We start from the raw sequence: 13,965 nt of genomic DNA, 5'->3' as shown, positions 1-13,965 counted from the left end.
TACGAAAACTTTGTGTGTGGACAAAACAAGCGCCTGTCGCTACAACTTGTCTGGTACAGTGCAGTACATGCAGAGCAACTTGTTGAAGAGATTTGTTGCCGCCACTTGTCAGCTGGTGTGTATCAGCCTTAAAGCCTGAAAGAATATTTCAAGCTTTCCTGGTTATTCCTTCATGTGGGGATTAGTGTGCTTTCAAAATAGCCTCCTCTTCAAATACAAAGTACTAACTCTCTCGGTTAGATAAGGGCACTAGCAGCACCAAGACCATGGATGCTACTGAAACCAGAAAATCTTTCTTTTGTGCTTTCCAAATCATACACTGTTATAATCTTTCTAGGCTTGACTCTGAATATGTAACTATAAAAAAACAATTTCACAAAATGGTCCTCCTTTGGTTATTACCTGTTCACCTTCATTACATCTGAAAATGTGCTGAAATGTGGTTGTAATATTCTTGGAAAATCTAGGGCCATACACATCCTTCTCTGCACCAAACTGAGATAAAATGAGATTACCAGCTTTATGACAAGGATAAGAAAAAAAAACAACTTTGATCTTAAAATGATTAAAACAGTACATTATACTTCGATAAATCAATATACATAAATAAAAACTCAGTAAGACAAACTGGTGTAGGCTTAATATTTTTTTCGACTTTAGAACGAAGTTATAAATGTCTGGCCGATTTGAAATGTACGAAAAAATGTTTCTTGGGTCGCTTTAGTTAAAAAGAAGGTGGTTCCCTTCAACCACAACACTGCACTGCAGCTTTACCTGGTGCCTTGATTGCCTTATCACCGAATCCATCACATAGAGAGCTGGGATTTTATACTCCTGTCGGCACTGCAAACGGAAGCAATGGAAATAACGAGAATTGTGTTATCATGTTTGAACGAAAGTCTTTCAGCAAATTAAACAACAAAAACAACTGGAAGACTGACCTTCTGAGCAAATTTCTCGATGCTTTGTACCACGTGTTTGTAATACTGCAATGCATAGTGAACCAATTTCGTTAACTTCGAATTTAAACATTTTCTGACGTTAATAGATTTTCAATCGAGACTAAACTTACCTTTATGGCTTTAACAGCGAGTCTGGTAACCGATGCTACTTTAGCTTTGGATATTGGTGGCTTGGTTTCATAGATTGTCGACAGCTGAAAACGTAGATCGAATGTTATTTCGGAAAAAGCCTTGTGCACAAACAAGCTCTTAACAACGGACTATTAATCACAATTTCAATAAAAACAGTCTTCAATTGCGTCCTCCTTACTTCACTGTTGAACTGCCTTACAATTTCCATGTCCCCCATTTTGTTTTCGCTTTCTACACGGTGAGAAACGAACAAGAAACGGCTCAATGCGTTGCAACCATTGCCAGCACTAGTCGAAGAAAGCAAGATGGCCGCAGATCGGCGTGTGCATATCCCATGGTGCAATATGAATAAATTGTCCCTGGTCGTGTCGGGATTATGCCCACTCGCTCTAATCACAGTATTAGCGCCGATTCGATTCCTGAGCCAAAAAAAAAAAATACTCCGGATTTTTTTACTTTTTAGCGAGGATCCATAGTCTGGGTTAGGGTTAGGGTTAGGGTTAGGGTTAGGGTTAGCGCTGTCCACTCTAATTTACGCTCAAGAATCCCAACACCGAAAGTATAAACACTCTGGAAAGAACAGGTGCAACTCAATTGCGGTATCTCGTCTGAGGCTCCGATCATGTCTTCTGAAGAATATATGTTCTGCGCCAAAGTCATGAAGACACTAAACGAATTTCGCAAGGATGAAACTCTCTGTGATATCGTATTGACAGTGCAAGGGATGTGTTTCCCTGCACATCGGAACATCCTGTCTGCAAACAGCGAGTTTTTCAAGGCTTTATTTGCAAATGAAATGAAGGAAAGTTCAGAGAGGGTAGTTCACATGGACGAGTTTGAACCTAAAATTCTTGAGCAACTGCTGACTTACATGTATGGTGGCGGAATAAATATCGGACAAGACAATGCTTTGGATATAACGATAAGTGCAGACTTTCTGATGCTGAATGAGTTGAAGGAGAAGGCATGCGAATATTTGATAAGCCATCTTAACTCAGAGAACTGCTTGTTTTTGTTGTACACGGCAGAAAAATATAGTTTACGAAAACTTCGCGACTATGCGCAAAAATACATTCTTGAAAACTACGTTGCTGTGTTTGCAAGCAGTGCCTTTGTAACCCTGAAAATTGAGCAGATGCTGGCTATTGTATCAAGCGACGATCTTGTTGCCAGAGAGGAGAAAATCTTCGAGTCTTTGCTAAAATGGACGAAGTACAACATGGACACAAGAAGGAAGCACTTTGCAACCTTATTTTCCCACGTTCGTTTGATCTACTTGTCAAGGTGTTTTTTAATAACTCAAGTGCAAGAGGAAGATTTGGTGAAGAGTGACGAAGTATGTGTGCGACTTGTTAGCGCTGCCAAGGAATACTTCTCTTCTCCCAAGGGAACAATTGCGAATGACTTATGCCTGCAGGCTCGTGCATGTCAAACAGCTATCTTGCTGGTTGGTGGGTGGCAAGAAAATTGCGATGTTACTGCTTCAGCCAAGGTGTTCATTCCAAGCATTAATCAAATTTTTGAGCTGTCTCCAATGGCTGCTCCCAGAAATAATCATGGCATTGCATCACATGAAGGTGCCATCTATGTAGTGGGTGGCACTACTGAAGATGGCAGCGTGACAAAGGCTGCAGAGCTGTTTGATCCAAGAACAAACACATGGTCTACACTGATGTCTATGAGGAAAGAGGTTGCTGGTGTGGGTGTGACAATGTTGGGGGACTTTCTCTATGCTATAGGGGGTCGTGATGCAGAGGGATGGCCACAAAACATTGCCCAGCGGTACAACACAAAATTGAACAAATGGGAATTTGTTGCTTCCATGACTACTTCTCGGACCAGGCATTGTGTAGTTGGTTGTAATGGTCTCTATGCATTTGGAGGATATTGCAGTGATGATGAATTACCCCTCGTTACAGCTGAATGCTATGATCATGTCAGAGATCGTTGGTTTTGCATTGCTCCTATGAATCACCGCCGTGCTGATGCCTGTGCTGTCAGTGTTCAAGGCAAAGTCTTTGTAATGTGTGGGGAGGATATTTCAGAGTCACCAATTAAACTAGCTTTGTGTGAAGTGTATGACCCTCAAGTTGATTCCTGGGCTGTTATAGCACCCTCACTTCAGCCTCGTTCCCATGCCTGCGCCGCAGTCATTCAAAATAAGATTTTCCTTCTTGGTGGAGTCAATAAAAAGAACAGAGTGCTCAGAAGTGTTGAATGCTATGATACTAATAAAAATGAATGGACCATAATGGCAAGCTTGCCTGTGGGAATTGAGGGATTTGCTTGTTGTACCATTACAGTTCCTGGAGAATTAATGCCTGTATTGGTTTGAAAGTAACTTCAAATGAAAATTACTATCTCTCCATTTTACCTGTTTTAGAGAGACTTTCAGCTGTATAAGAAAACTATCAACTTGGTTTACCAACTTACCAACTTACCAATCTTGGTTTACCAACTTACCAACTTACCAACTTGGTTTACCAACTATTTGTAAACTTGGTTTACCAACTACTCATCTTCAAGATATCAGCGTGTCCAGGTGGATGGTGCTTACTCTCCTTGGGTATCAGTCACATCTGGTGTGCCTCAGGGTAGCCTACTCGGGCCATTTCTGTTTTTGCTGTACCTGAATGATCTCCCGGAAGTTGTCAGCAATTCCACGTCTATAGCGCTCTTCGCTGATGATGCAAAATGTTCATCCGTTGTGCGCACTCCTGAAGATTGTCTAGCTTTGCAAAGAGACTTGAACTGTTTATATGACTGGACTACCCTTTGGGGTCTTAAGTTTAATACTAGTAAATGTGAAGTATTAAGAATATCTAGAAAGCGCAGTTCTTCGTTGCTCAACCTTGTGGTCAGTCCCTATACCCTGGATGACTTCCCATTTGGTGCTGTTGCCACCCAAAAAGACCTTGGGGTCACGGTCACTGGTACTCTGTCGTGGGGTTTCCATATTTCCAGTGTCATAGCCAAAGCCAACAGAAAGCTTGGCTTTTTGCGGCGGCACTTCGGCAGTGCGTGTTTAGGGGCTAATTGCAAAAGGTTGCTTTACTTAGCATTTGTTCGATCTCAGCTTGGCTATGCCAGTGAGGTTTGGGCCCCTCAGTCTTGCATCAGAGATTTAAAATTACTTGAAGGTGTTCAGAGACGTGCAACACGCTATATTCTAGGTTGTCACCGGGATCCTAATTCTCGCCCTAGTTATAAACCTCGCTTAGTATCTTTAAATTTGCTACTTATTTCTTACTGGTTGGTATGCCGCGATCTTCTTTTTCTCTACAAGGGCGTCAATGGTAAATACTTAATTTTCCGCTTAGTAACTTTATTAGATTTTCTACTGGCCGCACTAGAAGTGCTGCCAGTTCTTTAAATCTTCGTCATTTCCTCCATTTTCACACATCATTATTCAGGGATTCATATTAATTTACTTACTTATTAGTTTACTTATGGAATGATTTACCTCTGTCAATTAGGCAGACACCTTCTATTAAGTTATTTAAAACTACGCTATATGAGCACTACTTTAAAAAATTGGATTGTGACTTTGAAACCGATAGAATTAGAACCTGGAAAACTATTTGTCCTAACTGTCGTTCAACAGGGAGACTAATGTTGCTAATGTTTTTATTTATTTATTTATTTATTTATTTAGTTTATTGTTATCTTTCTTTTTTTTTTTGAATATACATTTATCTAATTATCTGGGGGTCGCCTCGTTGGGACCTAGAGTCCGTTCGCGTGCCCCCTCACCATCTCATAGTAACTTTTCTGTAGTCGGTGGAATTTTCTAAATAAATAAAATAAATAAACTTTAAATTAATCTGTCTTTAAAACTGACAAAGAAATGTTTTTCCAGGGTTTACATTAATATTAATTTTGTGGTTTGATGGCTACATAGAAAATTTCTCTTCAATGTAATAAGATGAATGGTGTTCTTTATCTGCAACTCTCTCAGTGCTCGAAATTAAAAAAGTTTCCAGTTGTCCCTGTTTCAAAGGCCAGGCGACTAAATCTGTCGACTAAATCGACTAAATCTAATCTAAGTTTGGTTTCCCTCAGCTGGTAAATGCTTGGTTGCTCATTAGGAAACCACCCATGCTAAAAGGTACATCGTGTTGAGATGAAATCACATGGCGTTGGAGCTGGGTATCCCATAGTTCTAAGTGTGTGCCTGTGGTGTTTTTGTGGAAGTCTGGGTTTAAATTTCAGCCTTTTTGAAATGGAGTCTTCGATCTCCATTGCCTACATTTTTGTGATATCATCTCTTCCATTTTCCTATCTAACAATTTTTTTGTAAAAGTGACACATATTCAAAATACAGGAAAATACTTGTTGCGGCAAATTCAGTATTTTTGACTTTACAATACTAATGGACATTGACAACAGAAAACCGAAAAGCGAGTCAGCTGCTTATGTAATTCATTTTCTATTTTTGGCTGGGTTGTCTGTAGTATTTTCTTCGGGCAACCAGGCTTTTCATTTTACCAAAAACCGGTTGCCCAGCAAACTTTCTGGTTGTCTGGGATGACCGGACAGCCACTAATTTCGAGCACTGCACTACGGTTTGCTTTACAAGTGCACAATACTGTGGAATCAGGGGTCTTCCTGCAGGTATCAGAAAGAATTGTATTTTTGGTCACTTGGGATTAGTCTTTATTTGGAGTTGTTTTGTTTTCTGTCTTTTGTTCTTTTGTTTTACGTAATCTCTGCTCTGGTACCTGCAAAAGCAACTGGAATCAGAGAGTCAACTGAAAGCTATTTCAAAGATGCCTCATTACCCTACTATAATTATTATAAGACCTTTTTTTGATGGTTCTCAAACTGAGATGGGTAGAAACATTCAGCGCATGACATCATACATTACCAGTGTACTATGTTTATTACAAAAAGATCAACTAATCGGCTTCTTTGGTTCTCATAATAAGAAACTCCACACTTTTTTTAATTCACTGATGAAAGTAAAAAGGCTGTCTATTGAAGGTGAAATTCTGCGTAAGGATGAAAAGTGCAGTGATTCTGTAGCTATATTAGGTTCAATCTGACATTGAAGTCTTCAGGTTATCAGCCTGGGGTGCTATTAGTTCCCAAAGCCATGCACTAGTAACCAACTGAGGTATATCTGCTCTTGAAGAGTTGCATGGCTTGTGAACAACAGATATAATAATATTAATAGTACTCTGATAACTAAGGAACTAGCATTTGGACTTAAAGTCACAAAGGGGAAGTGTTGAAAACAAGTTTTTTTAACACTACGTTTAAGAAAGTATTCTTTCAAAAATGTACCAGAAGTTCCAGACTCGCTTGAGGTAAAATTATTTTTTGCAAATTGTTTTTCCTAGATGGTACAGGTGGATTCTTTTGGAGTGGAAAACCTTTCAGAATAAGAAGCAACAACAAACTCAGGCCATTATAACTTAAAAGTCACCATACATGTAGGTTCACAACCCCCTCATTTCTATGTGAGTCAAATTCAGTATGAAAGTGAAATAAACAAGCTCACATAACAAGTATTAATAATGTCCTGATTTTAATGTTCAGACTAATTATTTTTAACTGGCTTTTCTACAGTAACATGTAATAAAAACAAAATGGTTTTGGCGCAATGTAAATTGGACTGCCACATCCACATCTATTCTCCCTGAAAAATATAAAACATGCAAGTTCCTTAATTTTCATCCAAAACAAATGTTGATCAAGCCAACCAGCTTTTAAATGTGGCCCAGTCATAATATTATCAGTAATGAAGCAGTTTTGAACTGACTGACCGTGCAAACGTGCCATTTCTGTGCATTTGCATTGTGACTCAGGCTTGGTCATTATTAAACCTAAAAATCTCCAGCCAACTTCTCTGCTCTTCAAAGCAAGTAATTATTGAAAAAGTTGCTGTGTTTCACAGCAAGCCCACACAAGATACCAATAAAAATGAATGGACCATCTTGGAATAGAGTGTTTTCACTCATGTGATCAGTAACCTCCTTTTTCCACCAAAACATAAGAAAACTCTTGCATGATATGCGCAATTCCCAGAGGATTATCTGGGTACACCAACATGGCCGCCATTCTTTTGTTTAGATACACCAACATGGCTGCTGTGACGTCACCTGAAAACACTCTATACCCATGCTGTATGCTTTAGGGAGTCAGGCTTGGAAAATGGTGTTTAATTAACCACGCCTCCCACCTCTGTTTATCATAATTGGACCAAGTTTCAGGTGATCTCAACCTGACTCTAGGGTTTCTACAGTATCTCGATACTACATTTTTCATCCCTTGTTAAAACTGACTCCCAGCTAATCATATGTGGCAGTGGTGTTGTGCTTTGAGATTGCTCACGGAATGATGTAACTACTACAGTCTAATAATATAATAATTATTATTGTATTGATCACTAACCACATTGGTATCCTCGCCTTGTGGCTCATAGGATTGTAGCTGAAAGGAATATAAAGGAAAATATTATTCCCATGTAACACGTTCAAATATTTACCCGATGTCTAAACAGGTTAAGGCTGCCCAATCACTAATACCCATGAAATATAGCGAAACTTGCAACATTAGTGTTAGAATTAAAGAGATCGGACAGAATGTGACTCAATGAAAATTTGCATTTGTAATTATGGATGTGTGTTGTTATCGTTAACTTACATGACAAAAGTAAGTTTTCTGAACACAGAGGCATTTTATATTTTACTTCATGACTAATAAAATTTATCAATGACATCAATGCAATATTAATATTCATAAAGCTGTTGAAACCATTGGTTCAGAGGCTTACCACTGTTATTATCTGAATGCAAATGCATATTTTAATTTAAAGTTATAATTACTACAATTTATTAGCTCATTTAAAATTGCCTTTGATAAATCAGATTCAATATGTTGACTGTTAAGTTCGAAAAAAAAAAAAAACAAGATAGTCCCATTTTAAGATATTTTCTTGTATTAATCAGCTTATAAGCCTTTCAACATACAATGTAGACAGGAGGTATTTCATAAAGAAAGTGGTGAGGTAATGAAACCATAGATTTGTATAACTTGATAAGGTAAGTTGTCCGGGTGGCAGTAGTCTTGAGAACTATCGTTGGTGACACTGACCAAACGTTTCGACAACCTGAGCCAGTTGAGTGGACATCATCCCCAGAGTTAAGTGATATGTACAGTAACTGATGTTCAACCCTGGCTTATATAGAATTGCAATAACATTTGTATGTGCATATGCATAATATTATTATTATGTGTTTGCCAGTTAATTTTATAAGTACTCTGGTCTTTTTCAGACCTGATTGGTCAGTAGAAAGAACAACATAGCTTCAGACCTTCAATGGATAAAGATGCATCAATCACAGTCTAAGTTCCGATCTGGCAACATCACGGCTGACTAAACAGACCAGTTACATCATGCAGGGTTGGACACTTAATCTTGAGAGCACTCACCATTTACTCGCCATGCACTCGCCTGGATCAGTTTTCACTTGCCCAAAAGTTTACCCACCCCCCCTCCCCCACCAATCTCTCCAACCAGTTTTGTCATCTTTCATTTTTTTACTATTTAACACAACTGAAATTTACTTCAACGCGGAAAGGCTATTAAAGTTAATAGGAAGTCTGTTTTAGTTTCAACGCGCATTGATCAGAGTGCTAGGAAAGTACGGGAAAACAATTCGCTTCCAACGTCATCAAGCACGTGGCAGACCGAGGATTATTACTTCAATGAAAAATTCTATTAAAGACCTTAAATCCCAAGAGAGATCCCTGCAGTTTGCGAGTAAACGTGTCTATTCTTCTGAGGAGCCGTCTTAAGGCACCATGTTTGCCTAGTCACCGATGGCTCGATAGTGACCAGCAGTATCACTGACCAGGAAGCCATATTTCATATAATTTGTCTATTTACGAGGTCCACTGTTGCCTTTTAGCGCCAGTTCATTAGACAGTTCGGAATATCAAACTTTGTAAAATAGAAATGGTAAGTTTATGTTTAGGGATTTTCTTGGCAAAATGGAATGCAAATAGCAGTGTTTATTTCGCAATTTAAATAATTTCTTGGTGACGAAAATCGTGCTCGCCATACGGGCGACTGATCGATGATTTGCGCTCGCCCGACACTTTAGAGACTCGCCTGGGCGAGCGGTCGAGTGCTAATGTCCAACCCTGTCATGTTTCTACTGTCCAGTCAGGTAAAAGACCAGGCAACCTATACAATTTTGAATTCACTGATACACAACACATAATATTTATTATAATCCATTGACTCTGAGGATGACTTCCATTTTGGTTGTCAAGGAGGTCTCCTAGGTTAGTCCTTTCCTATTTTGGTAGTTAGGTTTTGTTTGTACTTCTTCCTTTTTTAGTACAAACTCTATGACTGCAATTATAACAACTTATTACCTAAAGAAAGGAATGGCTGCAACATGATATTTTAAGTCTTGAAAATTGATCACTGGCACTGTGAGCACTACTTTAGTGGCAGCAAAATGAAAGACTGAAAAAATCCAGTGCGAGGGTTCAACAGGATTTTACCCAAGACCTCTATGTTTCCTGTGCAGTGCTCTATCAGTAATTACTGGAGCTGGCTCTTCGTGGCTTTATGATTTAAGCAATAGAGGACTTTTTCCGTGTTTCCATAGTCTCACCTTAACACACGAGGGGGAGTAGGAGGAATTTGAGACAGTTATGCAAACCCAAGACGCAGTCAAGGGTTTGCATAACTCCTCCAAGTGTTTAGATGAGGCTATGGAAACACGGAAAAAAGTCCTCAAGTGCTTTTACAAAATAATTTTCCCAAAGATAATTTGACAAATGAAGGAAAATGCTGGTTTTTTTACTTCTCGATTGAAACAGATTTTCTTGATACACGCTCACATTTCCTACCAGCCCATCAAAACGCACGTCTGACAATAGATAACAAATCAAAATTTGTGTGATGTCACAGCTGTGTTTCCATACTCTCATCTAAATACAGCTATTGACTAGCTATTGCGAGTGCACATACTATCCTAATTATTTTATAAAAACCTATAGAGGATGGATATATTTATTTCATGAAGTATAAAATATAATTATGAAAGTCACTTCAACTGTGGAAAGAGTATTGAAATGGTCATCATTACTTTAGCACCAGTGAAATGAAAGCCTGAAAAATCAGGATTTTTGCTCATCCCCACCCACTGACAGCCTGGATCACGCTAACTGGGAGCTGGTCATTTTGTGAGTTCAAGATAATTAAACCCCAAGAGGACAAAGAGGATAACAAGATATTTACCCACTAAAAACTAATAAATCAAGTGCACAAGGGAATGGACAAAATACGCAGGGAAACCATTCAAACAACGGCCATTCTCACAAAGGAGAAACAAGTAGTACAAAAATAATAATATTATTATCTAGCATTATTAAAATGAGTGTTTCAAAATTATTACCTCCCAAGCTATATAATTTCCAGTAACAAGAAGTTGTCATGCAATGTTTTTAATAATTAGGCAACTGACATTTTAATTTATGCAAAATTTAAAATTTTGACCTGTTTTATTAATATTTCTTATGGGAGCAAAGTCACCATGGAAAGCTATACTTATCAAAATATTTTTATTTAGATTTCCTTCTTTTAAATTAAATCAAAAGCCGTTCACAAAGGCATTGAGCTGCATCTACATGTACAAAAGGATAGTTGCCTTGGAAGTCTAGGGGTCTCTACTGTGACAGCCGGCTTCCCTGGCCAGAAATCCCTGGTATCCAGCTTTGAGTCTTTACACATTATTAAAGTCATTAAAGCTATGGTAATACGAGCAACAAAAACGTCCAACTTGTCTTGCAACATTGCTGCCAAACTAGTCGAAAAGTATGTTGCGCATTTTAAATCCTATGTACAACCAGCCTCACAACAAAAAAATGTGTTGCAAGTTGCTGCGGCGTGTTGCAGAACGAAGAATGGACCTCTACTTTCTGCAACACTCTGCAAAAACTTGCAACACTGTGTGAATTTTTGTTACAAGACAGGTTGTGCATGCGGCGGGTCTAATTTGCAGGTCGCATGTCGCGGGTTGCAGGTCATTGTTTCACCAATACAGAAAGTATCCTAAACACTCTCAAAAGCTAACCTTAGGCCTAATTAGGCCTAAACAAAAGTTTTTAGGCCTAAGGTTAGCTTTTATGAATGTTTACGATACTTTCTGTATTGGTGAAACAATTGAGAGCTTTAGATTCTAGGACGAGAACGACTACGAGTACGAGATTTTCTCATAGAACAACAGTGAGCGAGCGGAAACCAGCGTCTTTTTGGCGGGAAAAATGTGATACCGGCATCATTTTAGTACGAGGTTTTGCAACAATATTGTTGCGTCAAAACAAGTCAACAACACAGTAGCAGTTTTGGCTTTTTTCAATCAGCAAAAAGGCTCAGAGACCAGCAATAAGAATAACTGAGCAACCTATACTGCAAAGAACTAGTAAGATTAATCGTACAAAATCTAAATACGAGGACTAGAATCTAAAGGTCCCTAATAACCTGCAACCTGCGACCTGCAGATTAGACTCGCCATTGTGCGCGGCATGTAATATGCTCAACATCGCTTTTCGACTAGTTTCGCATCAATGTTGAAAGACAAGTTGGACGTTTTTGTTGCTCGTATTACCATAGCTTAAGGAAACTGTCAAGGAAGGAAGAGGAGAGACAGGAAAGGGGTAGGAAAAAAGTAGGTTTACACAAATTATTGCTATTTCACTTTTTGTACGTACTCTTTGTTTTAATTCATTATTTTCGGCAGTTAGCTGTTCAACCTTCTGCCTCAAGTCTGACACTTCATTCCTCAAAGCCTCAATGTCTGCTGTATCCGGGGGTCCACCATGAAGATGTTCTTTCATAAAGCTTGTAGCAAATATCATTAAGGTCATAACTCTCTTGCAAAAAATTCAGAATGACTATCCTGGAGGTCACACATTTGAATCCGAATGAAACACTGAACTTTGTCAAGCTTCTGATGGCGATTTAGGCATTTTAACTTATCAGCAACACAGAAAGTAATCTCTTGATGATTAAAGTGCAATAATAATGAGTGATCAATGTTTCAGCCACTTACTTCTCCAAAATCAATAATTTACTTAATGTCAGGTGGATTTGGTCTGGCTGTTATGAAACTACAGTTAATATCACAGCTCCCCTAGATTTTTCCCCTAGATTTTCCAGAGGCCCTGTGGAAGTGCGATCATCAATTAAGCCTTACTTTTAAAACAATTTTAATATTGGAGGATACTCTAATGCATTTGCCGGTTTTTCAGGTTCCTCGTACAAATTCACCAAAACTGCAAAACAAAACAAATGCAATTACGAACAAGCCACAATGAATCAACTCTTGATTCCTGGCAAGATTTCTGAAATAAAGATCTACCTTTCGTCAAGGCATCCATAACACCCGCTTTTTCTAAGTACTTCCTGAACTCTTCCCGTTTAGAATCCGCCACCTACAAAAATTCAAGATGAATTATACCAAAATTTCTTTTTGAAGGATAACCATGCACTATTAAGATTACTTATCACAAACCCTGTATTGAGATGTCATTATTTCTTTGCTTTGACTCCAAAAATAGTTCAAACTTCAACCAAAACTGTTGGTAGCTGAACTGTTTTTAGCAACGACTTCGAGATAAAGATGGATTATGGGTATTTAGCATCGTGGGCGCAACAGGCCATTTCAGAAACGTGAGAGGACTGGGACGAGTTTCTCATACTTGCTTGGATTGAAAATCTAAACTCTTCAACTGAAATGTTACCAAATGAAAAGCTATCCAGCCAAGTTTAGGAGTTTTCTACGGAAAATTGGCCAAATGGGGGACTTGCAAAAGTTGCAAAATCCCATACAAACCCTTATAATTTTGTGGCCTGTCTACCCATTCCATACAAACTCTCTATTTTAGGTGATATTTGAAGATATATTATTTCACCATTTTCCTCCTCTAAATACATCTATTCTTGGTAAAGACTCTCAAACTTGGTTGATCTTTCATTTGAATGTCTTAGTTTTTAAACAAACGGAAAACAACCAAACTCGTCCCAGTCTTCTCACGTTTCTGAAATGGCCTATTGGAAGCCTGAACCAACAATGGTCGAACGGTCGTGGTACAGGGTTGCAACATTTTCGTCTTTTGCGGCAGATTCCGGCAGTTGATATTAACCGCTAGTTGAAACCGTTCTAACAAAACAGCTCCTCCTGTTACTTGTCATCCACCATGCAATACATCTGTCTGGCTCCAGTTGTTCATACGATGAATAGCGCTATCCGCCGGATAAATCAAAATCCAGTGGATAAATCATAGCGAAACCTGTTGCGCTATCCAATCGATAGTGATATATCCGGTGGATAGCGTTATCCACCTTTTGAACAACTGGAGCCAGGTGGATAAAACTTAAACAAGACTCGCCAACAACGTATCCAATCGTATTCAACCGTCAGTGATTCGCTTTATAAGTTGCATATAAGCATATAGCCCGGGAGTGTCCCGGGTACTGAACGAATTTCCCGGTCTCCTGTACCCGATCACCTAATCTCCCAGATAAAAGCCGTGACTTTTAAACCTTTTCTCTGAGTGCAAGCAAATATTTGCGTTTCTTGTCTTGGGTATCTTGAGCAAAAGGTTTTGCGTTTTTCGCGCCTCTTGAACTACGTCATACTTGCATGCCCATTCGTCGTATGAGAAAAATGACGAGATTGCTCATTGCGCCAACACGCTGATCATTTGTTTAGCAAGGGACAGTCTCTCAGACAATTAAAACAAATTCCAGATTTCACAAATTTAGTCTTTGTGACGTCATCGATCCAGAATGTTGGGAGTTGTTGGCCGTTTGCACGAGGAAAGGCACTCTTAGATCTTTATCACG

At 38.8% G+C, this 13,965-nt stretch overlaps 3 protein-coding genes across 3 annotated transcripts in view; 1 reads left to right on the top strand and 2 right to left on the bottom strand.

The window, feature by feature from the left end:
* The window catches only part of LOC137996522 (SR-related and CTD-associated factor 4-like), a 21,333-nt gene extending 19,920 nt beyond the window's left edge, over positions 1 to 1,413 (bottom strand). The window contains exons 1-5 of the mRNA XM_068841962.1: positions 1,273 to 1,413; positions 1,073 to 1,156; positions 942 to 986; positions 775 to 843; positions 403 to 495 (exon numbers count right to left, since the gene is read on the bottom strand). Of these exons, the coding sequence (XP_068698063.1) occupies positions 403 to 495; positions 775 to 843; positions 942 to 986; positions 1,073 to 1,156; positions 1,273 to 1,311 (330 nt within the window). The 5' untranslated portion in view covers positions 1,312 to 1,413. The remainder of the gene's footprint in view (positions 1 to 402; positions 496 to 774; positions 844 to 941; positions 987 to 1,072; positions 1,157 to 1,272) is intronic.
* Positions 1,414 to 1,580: 167 nt separating this feature from the next.
* On the top strand, positions 1,581 to 3,579 carry LOC137996520 (kelch-like protein 20). Its single transcript, XM_068841960.1, has one exon. The coding sequence runs from the start codon at positions 1,717 to 1,719 to the stop codon at positions 3,427 to 3,429; it is 1,713 nt and encodes a 570-aa protein (XP_068698061.1). The 5' UTR covers positions 1,581 to 1,716; the 3' UTR covers positions 3,430 to 3,579.
* A 3,026-nt stretch (positions 3,580 to 6,605) lies between these two features.
* LOC137996521 (c-Myc-binding protein-like) lies at positions 6,606 to 12,741 on the bottom strand. Its single transcript, XM_068841961.1, has 6 exons — positions 12,632 to 12,741; positions 12,479 to 12,551; positions 12,344 to 12,392; positions 11,829 to 11,958; positions 7,491 to 7,529; positions 6,606 to 6,735 (listed from the first exon to the last, which is right to left on the bottom strand). The coding sequence occupies exons 1-6, from the start codon at positions 12,647 to 12,649 to the stop codon at positions 6,727 to 6,729; spliced, it is 318 nt and encodes a 105-aa protein (XP_068698062.1). The 5' UTR covers positions 12,650 to 12,741; the 3' UTR covers positions 6,606 to 6,726.
* Positions 12,742 to 13,965: the final 1,224 nt, after the last annotated feature.

This window comes from Montipora foliosa, chromosome 3 (assembly GCF_036669935.1).
Source record: "Montipora foliosa isolate CH-2021 chromosome 3, ASM3666993v2, whole genome shotgun sequence".
NCBI lineage: Eukaryota > Metazoa > Cnidaria > Anthozoa > Scleractinia > Acroporidae > Montipora > Montipora foliosa.
Note: the sequence above shows the minus strand (reverse complement) of the source record. Positions and strands in the feature narration are given on the sequence as shown.